Below are 11,094 nucleotides of genomic sequence, written 5' to 3' on the forward strand. Positions count from 1 at the left end.
GGCATTTGGGCCAGATGTGGCCTAAAGGCTGATTTATACTTCTGCGTCAAACACCGGCGTAGGCTACGGCGCTGACGCATAGCCCTTCGCCGTGGCCATCGCCGTCACTGACGTGCACCTCTCAAAAATTGTCACTACACGTTGCAACAACGCGTAGCGCAAGCTCTGTGATTGGTCGGCTTGCTAGCGCCGACGAGTCTGGGCAGGACCGAGAGCCGCGCGAATGGCGCGAGCAATTGTTTACAAGTGTGGAGTACCGTGAAGGAGCTTCGGATGGAAAGTTTTGTTCTGTGTTTACCTCATGGTTAAAGTTGTTGCACGTCTGCCGGTTCCTGCCTCAAAATGAGCGAGTTTGAGTCACTTGTACATCCAGGAAGTGTTCAGAATAGCAAAACAGAAGCGAAGAAACTCGACACAGAGGAACATTTACACCTCACTGCCCACTAGCGTTTCGGAAGTGTTAATGCAGACCAACGGAGACAGCGCGCAGAAGTATAAATGCACAGCTGCGCGCGTTGCCTGCGGCGTGAGTTGCGTCGGTCACTTGACGCAGAAGTATAAACCAGGCTTAATGGTTAAAGAGTTGAACCCGTGATTGAAAGGTTGCAGGTTTGAGTTCCGCATTTGGGGCAGCTGTGGCCTAATGGTTAAAGAGTTGGACTTGTGATAGAAAGATTACAGGTTCAAGTCCTGGTATTTGGGGCAGCCATGGCCTAATTGTTAGAGAGCTGGCCTAATTGAGAGTTGAACTTGTGATCAAAAAGTTGCAGGTTCGAGTCCTGGCATTTGGACCAGATATGGCCTGATGGTTAAGGAGTTGGACTTGTTATTGAAAGTTTGCTGGTTTGAGTCCCTGCATTTGGGGCCACCATTGCCTAATTGTTAGAGAGTTGGACCTGTGATCAAAAGGTTGCAGGTTTGAGTCTTGGCATTTGGGGCAGACTAATGGTGAGAGAGTTGGGCTTAAGATTGAAAGGTTGCAGGCTAGAGTCTCGGCATTTGGGGCCACCATGGCCTAATTGTTAAAGAGTTGAACTTGTGATCCAAAGCTTGCAGGTTTGAGTTCCGCATTTGGCGCAGCAGTGGCCTAATGGTTGAAGAGTTGGACTTGTGATCGAAAGATTACAGGTTCGAGTCCTGGTATTTGGGGCAGCCATGGCCTAATTGTTCGAGACCTGGCCTAATTTTTAGAGAGTTGAACTTGTGATCAAAAGGTTGCAGGTTCGAGTCCTGGCATTTGGACCAGATATGGCCTGATGGTTAAGGAGTTGGACTTGTTATTGAAAGTTTGCTGTTTTGAGTCCCTGCATTTGGGGTCACTGTTGCCTAATTGTTAGAGAGTTGGATTTGTGATCAAAAGTTTGCAGGTTAGAGAGTTGAAATTGTGATCAAAAGGTTGCAGGCTGGAGTGCCAGTATTTGGGACAGACGTGGCCTACTGGTTAGAAAGTTGAACTTGTGATCGAAAGGTTGCAGTATTGGGTCCAAGCATTTGGGGCAGCAGTGGTCAAATGGTTAGAGGGTTGGACTTGCAAAAGATTCCAAGTTAGAGTCCTGGCAACTGCATCCTGCTCTGCAAGGACCTGTGCTCCTGCCACAAGGGGATGCAGATCAGGTGCTTACATGTGCATTCAAAAGTCACAGTAAAGACATTTGGGGTAGCCATCGCTCAATGGTTAGAGAGTTGGACTTGTTAAGGTTGCAGGTTTGAGTGCCGAACAAACACAGAAAATGCCATTTTGGCCGATCATTTTCAGCACAAAAATTCTGTGCATCTCTATTTAAAGGGATATAAAATGCAGGGTTCAGACGGTATTCTTAGTTTAATAGTAAGAATATCCAAAGTTGAATAAAGCGTCTGTGATTTACAGGTGTAACATTAGTTATCTGGAGGAATGGCTGCGAGAGAAGGATTTGCTGAGCAGCAACGCTATGGAGACTTTGGGGCCGCTGTCTCAGATAGCCTGGCTTCTTCAAGTCAACAAGACCACAGATGAAGACGCAGCCGAGATCAAGCAGAGATGCTCCGAGCTCTCAGCCGTACAGGTGCAACCGGTGCTGTTTAAACACTGATACTACTATATAAGCTCTGTCTTAAGTCATATACTATTCAGTACATACTACTCATACTTGTATTTCCTGACTGTTAAAAAAGTATTCCTGCATCCCAATTTGCATACTTAGTGTTGTCACGATACTGGGATTCGGTACCAGTCGATACTGAAATTTTACAAACGTCCATTTCCCACTAACATTTGAGCATTTATAAGTGCGCTCTTAAACAGCGCTGATTTGCCATTGTGTTCACATGCTCAACAGAAAAGACTGTGATTGGCCATGAAGGTCATCAGTTCACCAAATTCACCGACACATCATCCACATTTCGTTCACATTTAATTACCAACCACATTGGAGGTTCAGCAGCAGGTTAATCTGCCATTTACGAGCCTTTTATACATAGAAATTTCGTCAGGTGTTTGGATGATTCTGCATTCAGAAGTTAATGTCCAAACACGTCTTCATAAAAGTTCATATTGTTCTTGCAGATGAAATATAACACGTAAAACATGATTTAGATATTGTCCAGAGGGCTACATAATAATAGTCATTCAAACAACCTACCCAAAGTTGTCAAAGAAAGTCAATTCCTTTCTTTTAATCTATTTTAAAATGTGTTCATTTATTCATTTATTTTATTTTGTAGATCGTGAAAATCCTGAACTCCTACACGCCCATTGATGATTTTGAAAAGCGAGTCGCCCCGTCATTTGTACGGAAGGTGCAGGTAAGGTCCTGGTACACTTTTACACTTTCAACTTTACTGTGTAATGTTGCAGTTTGAGCTTGAAAAAGATATAAAACACAAATTCACTTCAGCAGCAGTTAAATGAACACAAACACCTCAGTTGAAGCCCTGAATCTTAGCAGATGCTTTTAGCCAAAGCGTCTTACAATTGAGGAGGCATTCAGCGATTCAACAGTAAGAGGCAATACACACAACAAATGCTAATACAAAGCAACACTGCACTTGGATACACTATAAAAAGCAACTGTTAGTGCTCAGAGAATTAAGTGCTAGCATGAGGTGGGGGATTGTCTTTTTATAAAGAGAAGAGTGTTTCTACAGGTGGTTTGTCAAGCCCACTCACCTGTGTTAAGCTCAATTCATAAATGCACTATTTATTATTATTTATTTCAGAGATGTGTTATTATATGTTCTTCTCTGAACATATACATCACAATACACCAAGTATAAAAATAAGTAATATAAGAGTGTAAAAATAATACAATGGAACATGGATACACTTGATTTCTCACCAATGCTTTGATTTCACAGATATAACCTATATCTTTTGTGTGTGTGTGTGTGTGTGTGTGTGTGTGTGTGTGTGTGTGTGTGTGTGTGTGTGTGTGTGTGTGTGTGTTTGTGTGTGTGTGTGTGCGCGCTTTTGATATAATCATTGTATTTGACTGTCTTTGTGTGCTTTCTTTCTGTCTTTTCTTGTGCTTCATGTCTGTGCATTCATAAAATCATGGCACATGCTTGTTATTGCTGGAGCATATGAGGCACAAGCTGTAAAGGCCACGCCTTCTGTTCTGGAAAGGGGGCGGAGACAGAAGCTCATTTGCATTTAAGGAGACTCAAAATATAACGGTAACACTTTACAACAAGGTTCATTAGTTAATGCATTTACTACATGAACTAATCATGAACAACACTTGTATTGCATTTACTACAGTACATTTACTAATGCATTACTAACATCCAAACTCATGCTTGTTAACATTAGTTAATGCACCGCTAGTTAACATGAATTCACAATGAACAACTGTATTTTCATTAACTAACATGAACAAATACTGTAGTAAATTTATTGTTCATTATTTGTTCATGTTAGTAAATGCAATAAGTAGCATTAACTAATGAACCTTATTGTAAAGTGTGACCAGTATAACAGTGTTACATTTTCATATAATAATTTATTCCTGAAGTATTTCAAACTGGAGCTTCAAAGACTTTCAGAAACTTGACACGTTTCTTGTGGAAAGAGACGTAAGGATGCTCATTCAAAGAAACAGAAGCAGGGTGCTTTCACCCCTGTGAATCTATTCATTTGTTCCAAAACAAGGATTAAAATTGTTACAGTGTTGCTCTTTGTTCTTGGTGCGGTTCACTTTCACACGGCAAAGTTTCTAAACGGACCAAAAGAGCTAAAACAAGTCACCTGTGAGTAAACTCTACTCAAATTGGTCAGAGTTTCAGGGTTTATTTTGCAGAGTCCTTCTCAGCTGTCATGCGTCCTTATTTGAACTTATAATGATGAGTGATAAGAATTTAAATGGTGAGACCGACAGACATCATCACCAAGTATAAATCAGAGGTAAGACTTTCTCATACAAAGCAGTTGGCTTATGCATTATAGGCTTTTACATGAAATACAGACATTTACCGGTAGGAATGATATCCTGTCCTACTCATAATTCTCTCTTCATATAGCTGTATGCCTATGACATATCCATAATACACTGTGATATAGCCGGGCTCGGATCGTATCGCTTTCTCACTACAATGGATCCGCTCCAGAGTTCGTTTTAATCAAGCCGAGACCACCTCATTCAAGCGATCTCGGAGCAATTGATGTGACACGGATCCAAGAGTGATTGCTGGATTCACATATGCCAAACGAACCGCGCTAGCTGGGGAAACAAGACAGGTTCCGAAACAAAAGTCAAGGTGTGAAAGCACCTTGAAACTCCATACAGTACAATTGCTGACCCATTTTTCTGTTTTTCAAAGAAGCCTCTAAATTAAACATGAAACACATTGAGATTGTGCGACAACAATGTGGCCACTGAATTATTTATTCTTGCGTATTTGAAAAGCTGTAAGGTGTGTTCAGGCTTTTAGTTTACTATTGGAAATATATATATATATATATTTGTGTACTGTATTTTAATGTCCAGTTTAATCTTATGTCAAAGCTGCTTCGGTTTTCTTCATAAATCATACAGTATTTAGATTTAATGCTCAAAAAAACTTATTATTATTATTTTTTATTATCAGTGTTAAAACAGTAAATGGTTTTGTTTAAAGATTTTTTAGGATTTTTTGACAAATAGGTTGACAAATGTCTTGACATAATATATGTGTGTATTATGTATATTTATAATGTGTATATATAAATACATGCATGCATATGTTTGAGAAAATGCTTATCTGAATGTTTAATATTGATATAAAATAAATGCAGTTGAATTCAGAATTTTTGAATTTGTTTATTTTTTAAATATTTCCCAAATTATGTTTAACAGAGCAAGGAAATTTTCACAATATGTCTGATAATATTTTTTCTTCTGGAGAAAGTATTACTTGTTTTATTTCAGCTAGAATAAAAGCAGTATTTAATTTTTTAAACACCATTTTAAGGACAAAATTATTAGCCCCTTCAAGCTATGTTTTTTGAAAATCTACAGAACAAACGTATATATTAACGTTATACAATATCTTGCCTAATTACCCCAAGCTGCCTAGTTAACCTAATTAACCTAGTTAAGCCTTTAAATGTCACTTTAAGCTGTATAGAAGTGTGTTGAAAAATATCTAGTCAAATATTATTTACTGTCATCATGGCAAAAACAAAATAAATCAGTTATTAGAAATGAGTTATTAAAACTATTATGATTTGAAATGTGTTGAAAAAAATCTGCTCTCCGTTAAACAGAAATTAAGAAAAAAAAATAAACAAGGGGCTAATAATTTAGGGGGGCTAATAATTCTGACTTCAACTGTATATACACTACCTGACAAAAGTCTTGCCACCTATCCTTTAGGAACAACAAATCATAACTTGACTTCTAGTTGATCAGTTGGTATCAGAAGTGGCTTATATAAAAGGCAAAGGCCTCTAGATTACGCTTATTGTACCAAAACAAAATATAGTCATGTCTTGATTTATAATTCTTTAAGTAGGACAGTACGGTCTCACTTTGCTTAGACAAAAGTCTTGTCACTGAACAGAAATAATGTCCAGTAAAGAATATAAAGTCATGCTGCAGTGGAAACAGAATGAATATTGTGTCTGACTCCATCATGAGCTTGGAGGACTGCATCCATACATCTCTGACATGACTCAAATCACTGATTAATAAAGTCATCTGGAATGGCAAAGAAAGCGTTCATGCAGGACTCCCAGAGTTCATCAAGATTCTTTGGATTCATCTTCAATGCCTCCTCCATCTTACTCCATGTTCATATCTGGTGACTGGGCTGGCCAATCCTGGAGCAGCTTGCCCTTCTTTGCTTTCAGGAGCTTTGATGTGGAGGCTGAAGTATGAGAAGGAGCACTATCCTGCTGGAGAATTTGCCCTCTCCTTTGGTTTGTAATGTAATGGGCAGCACAAATGTCTTAATACCTCAGGCTGTTGATGTTGCCATCCCTTCTGCAGATCTCTCGCACTCCCGCATACTGAATGTTACCCCAAACCATGATTTTTCCTTCACCAAACTTGACTGTTTTCTGTGAGAATCTTTGGTCCATGTGGGTTCCACTAGGCCTTCATCAGTATTTGTGATAATTGGAATGCAGTTTAACAGATAATTCAACTAAAAAATCCACCATATGCCACTTATCTGAATGATCAACTTGAAGTCAAGTTATTATTTTGGATGCGATTATTCGTGATTAATCTTTGCGCAGCACTACTTTAAAATAATAATTTAATAACTGGATTTTATAATAAACAAACATAAAATAATAGCTTAGTGTAAGGCTCGATCTTCAGACACGCTCACTTCTTTGTGGGATCAATCTGGCAACCTGCGTTTGGGGGCGTGTGAAAGAAAAACCCTCCGATATTTTGAATTAGGACTGCAATACTCAGTCCAACCACTAGATGTCAATCCTACTATTAAAAAACACTTCCAGAAAAAAATGGGTGGGCAATAATGCATTCAACTGTGGACTCGAGCTCATCACGCAGGCTTCTGATTGGCTGTTGTTGTGTTTCCATGGTGACAGGCGCTGCTGCAGGAGCGCGAGGGCTCGTCACAGCTGATGATGGACTCGCAGTATCGTTTCCAGGTCACGTTTCCCTTCTGCTCCTCAACACAGGCTCTGGAGCTTTTACAGATTCCCAGCAGCCTTCATCTGGACTTCCTCACCCGCATCTGACTGCTTCAATCTAGTACTATACTAGTAACTACTATTCGAGTAGGTGCTGCACTTGGATTTTGAATTTACTGCACGACCCTTAGAAAAGTGCGTTCTGAATAGTATGATTGGAGCTCGGCGTACTACATATGTCGATAGTCATTATCACATGACCTATGTGAGTCAATTGCGTCGCTTAACTCGCATTCATGAATTCTCTCCTGTTGCATGATGGGATAGCATAGCGTCCATCGGATGCACTCTTCAGAATCTCGTGGGAAGTAGTAGGTCATCCCAGTACTTCACGCATATTATTTTTCAAATGCTTTCGGACATGCTACTCGGCTCGCATACTGTTTTTAGTGTACTATAATACGGAAGTATGCGATTTCGTATAGTGTTTCTGCTGACCCAAACTCATCCTCTAAACACTGCACGTTCTCGTATAAACGCAAAAATGCTAACGATTGTATATTTTACATTTATTTATATGTATTTCAAGGTGAGACACTGCAGGATTTCAGTTTTTTTCTATGAATTTTCATAGTTTAAAAAAAAAAAATTCAGTCTAATGGAAAGTTTTTTTTATCCGAATATACTTTTAAAGTCCCAGAAAAATCTAATTGTTTTTTTTTTTTTTTTTTTTTTTTAGATTTTAGCATCAGTATGTTAGCCTTGATGATATCTGTTAGCTAGTGCGCTCCAAAACAGTGACAAAGTTTTTAGAAGATATTAACTCGTGGTGGGGCGAGGCAGTGGCTCAGTAGGTAGTGCTGACGCCTCACAGCAAGAAGGTCGCTGGTTCGAACCTCGGCTCAGTTGGCGTTTCTGTGTGGAGTTTGCATGTTCTCCCTGCCTTCACGTGGGTTTCCTCCGGGTGCTCCGGTTTGCCCCACAGTCCAAAGACATGCAATACAGGTGAATTGGGTAGGCTAAAATGGCCGTAGTGTGTGTTGCTGGATAAGTTGGCGGTTCGTTCCGCTGTGGCGACCCCAGACTTATAAAGAGACTAAGCCGACAAGAAAATGAATGAATGAATGAAACTAGTGGTGGGCCGTTATCAGCGTTAACGCGAGACTCTTATAAAAAAATATCGCCGTTAATCTATTCTCAAATTTGGCTTGGGAGCTGGGTCTGAAATGCCCTTCTGGATCTTTCACTTACTTTGAAGACACTCAAAGTAGACACTATGCTTACATGGACATCTGTAGTGTAGTTATTTGCCTTAATAGACAATAATATAATGTAAAACATGTAAGAGTGCCCTGTAATTTTAGGTGACTTTAACTGCAGTTCAGCAGTTTCACTTTCACTCATGCACATTTCATTCATGCCCCCGTGACAAACTGGAGTATTAGACGCAAATAAGGAGTGAGGACTGGTTAGAGTGTTATGGAATTTAATAACACACAGCAAATGGAAAGAAAACGGTCCTTTACTGACAGCCACATGTGTGGATCGTGCCATAAAATATGGTGAAAAGTCCTACATGACGGTAATAGTTTGATTGCTGTGCTTACTTCAAAAATGCCACTAATATATGCATACTCCATGTCTTAATTCAATTTCTGTTTAGTCCAGTTCTGACTTTCCTTACTAAAAGTGCAGTAAACTAAAGTATAACTGCAACAGCAGTATATAGAAGTATAACTGCAGTAAAATGAAGTGCAATTGCAAAATTCAATACAATGAAGTATAAACACAGTTCAAATACAGTAAATTAAACAGTTCAACAGCAGTTTAAGTTGCAGTAAACTAGAGTAAAAACAAGTGAACTTTACTGCACTTGTGCTGCTGTAGTCTAATATGTTGTAGTTGTACTGCAGTTGTACATCTACTGTACTTCAGTTGTATTGCAGTAGATGTACTGCAGTTTGTTGTATTGTAGTTCTTCATTTGTAGTGCAGTAATACTGCAGTATACTTAAATAACACAGTTTTTCGGGTCCAAAAAACTGCACTTTTCAGAAGATAACTAAAACTGCATTATTTTTTTTTTAAAAACTGCATTATTCTTTTAAAAAGAACTGCAGTGATTTTTTGTAAGGGTTTAGTCGGATTAAGGTAATTAAAAATCGCTGTTTGGAGCTTATATAGGCCTACAGTTTAAAATTCATGTTTAACTGAGTGAACAGTTAGTAAACACAAGCACATCTTATTGAACATCATTTATTTTCATCACCAATTCTCATAGTTGAACAGTTTCTCAAGCAGTTTGAAGTGCATTTTGGAAACAGGAGATGTGCCCCTGGTCTAATGCGCCACCTGGCTGGAGAAACCCGTTCTCAAACACTTACTTGAGTCATTATTTGGGTAGCACACATGTTCTGAATGCCTTTGGCAGAATTCAAATGAGCCATTTTAATCTAGATTAATCTAGATTAATTTTAAGATTGCAGTGAGATTAATCTAGATTCAAAAAATAACACACCTATAATATAAACATTTAAAGCTGCAGTTTGTCACTTACGACTAAATGGTTAGTTTTTTTTACCTCACCTCATGCTTCAGTTTCTCATCAAATATTCTGACCAATCAAATGCTTTCTAGTATCTGATATACCCCCCCTTCAAGACTTGAGCTTAACCACTCTCACTGGCAGAGATGTGAATAAAACAAAGCGCTATTGGCAGATTTTTTTAAAAAGGGGAGGAGCTACTCTATGCTCCGCCCTTTCTTTATGTTTTAGTTGAGATTATGTCACGTATTGAACAGAAATGCTCGTTTCAAAGCACTTCACGACACCTTTAAGTGTTTCTTTACAGCACTTTCATTCATTCATTTTCCTTTGGCTTAGTCCCTTTTATTCATGTGGGGTCGCCACAGCGGAATGAACCGCCAACTTATCCAGCATATGTTTTACACAGCGGATGCCCTTCCAGCTGCAACCCAGTACTGGTAAACACCCATACACACTCATTCACACTCATACACTACGGCCAATTTAGCTTTTTCAGTTTACCTGTAGCTCCCACGCCAACACGGGGAGAACATGCAAACTCCACACAGAAATGCTAACTGATTTAGTCGGGACTTGAACCAGCGACCTTCTTGCTATGAGGCAACAGTGTTAACCACTGAGCTACCGTGCCGTCTTAAAAATTAAAATGACAATTCCCTGGCAGTATTTTCTCAATTTTGAAGCCATAAAAATGACACTCACAACTAAAATCTCTTCAGTATAAACCTATAAATCATCATCCAGTGTTCGTAATGTATGCAAATCATGCCTCATTTGCATATTTAAGCATGCATATTTCGAAAACTTGTATTACAGATTGTTTAGTAATTCTTAATGTAATCGAGTGGAGGGAAAATATGTGGTAAATAGTGTTTTTGACCCTGTTCACCTGCAGTGTCTTGTTCTTATAATAGTGTTCTAAATCATCTTCTTGAGTAGTTTTTTATTGATTGAACCTTAAATAAACAGTGTAGCTTTCATTTCAGACATGCCTAAAGCAACCTCAGATGCCTTTTGTAGATCCTAAATGATCATTGTCACAAATTGCCGTGTTGAATTTTTTATAAATCAGAAATAAATCAATAAATACGACAGCCAAATGAGTCTTTCTCTCTCTTTGCTCTCCGCCACAGCTCTCATAATATGCTTGCGAATGTAATATTTATGATGGGCAGTCCTCTGAGGACTAGAGATGGAAACTAGCTATTAGTCAATCACAGAACATTTCACAAAAGTCCACATTATTTTGTTGTTACAATTAGGCACGCTTCTCTCATTCTTCACTTCTGTAATTAGAGTATTCATAATATTATAAGTTATTTTTTGAGTTTTAATTATAATATTTGGTAATTTTATCTGCTTTTGTTATTTGTTATCGTTTTTTTTATATTTCGATTAAGCTTTTGTTTTTTCAATGTATTTTTGTTTTATCATTGCATTAATGATCTTTTACATATTACATCTTTTACACATCTCTTACATAT

At 38.5% G+C, this 11,094-nt stretch overlaps 1 protein-coding gene across 4 annotated transcripts in view; it reads left to right on the forward strand.

The window, feature by feature from the left end:
* The window catches only part of myo5c (myosin VC), a 51,047-nt gene that overhangs the window by 38,740 nt on the left and 1,213 nt on the right, over positions 1-11,094 (forward strand). For 2 of the 4 annotated variants that reach the window (XM_686051.8, XM_073942684.1), the window contains exons 39-41: positions 1,871-2,045; positions 2,704-2,784; positions 7,019-10,704. In XM_686051.8, the coding sequence (XP_691143.2) occupies positions 1,871-2,045; positions 2,704-2,784; positions 7,019-7,171 (409 nt within the window). In that variant the 3' untranslated portion in view covers positions 7,172-10,704. Of the gene's footprint in view, positions 1-1,870; positions 2,046-2,703; positions 4,382-4,497; positions 4,735-7,018; positions 10,705-11,094 lie in introns of those variants that run through there. The other 2 variants (XR_012400181.1, XM_073942683.1) reach the window with 2 other exon arrangements.

The sequence above is a fragment of the Danio rerio genome, chromosome 25 (assembly GCF_049306965.1).
Source record: "Danio rerio strain Tuebingen ecotype United States chromosome 25, GRCz12tu, whole genome shotgun sequence".
NCBI classification, from domain to species: domain Eukaryota; kingdom Metazoa; phylum Chordata; class Actinopteri; order Cypriniformes; family Danionidae; genus Danio; species Danio rerio.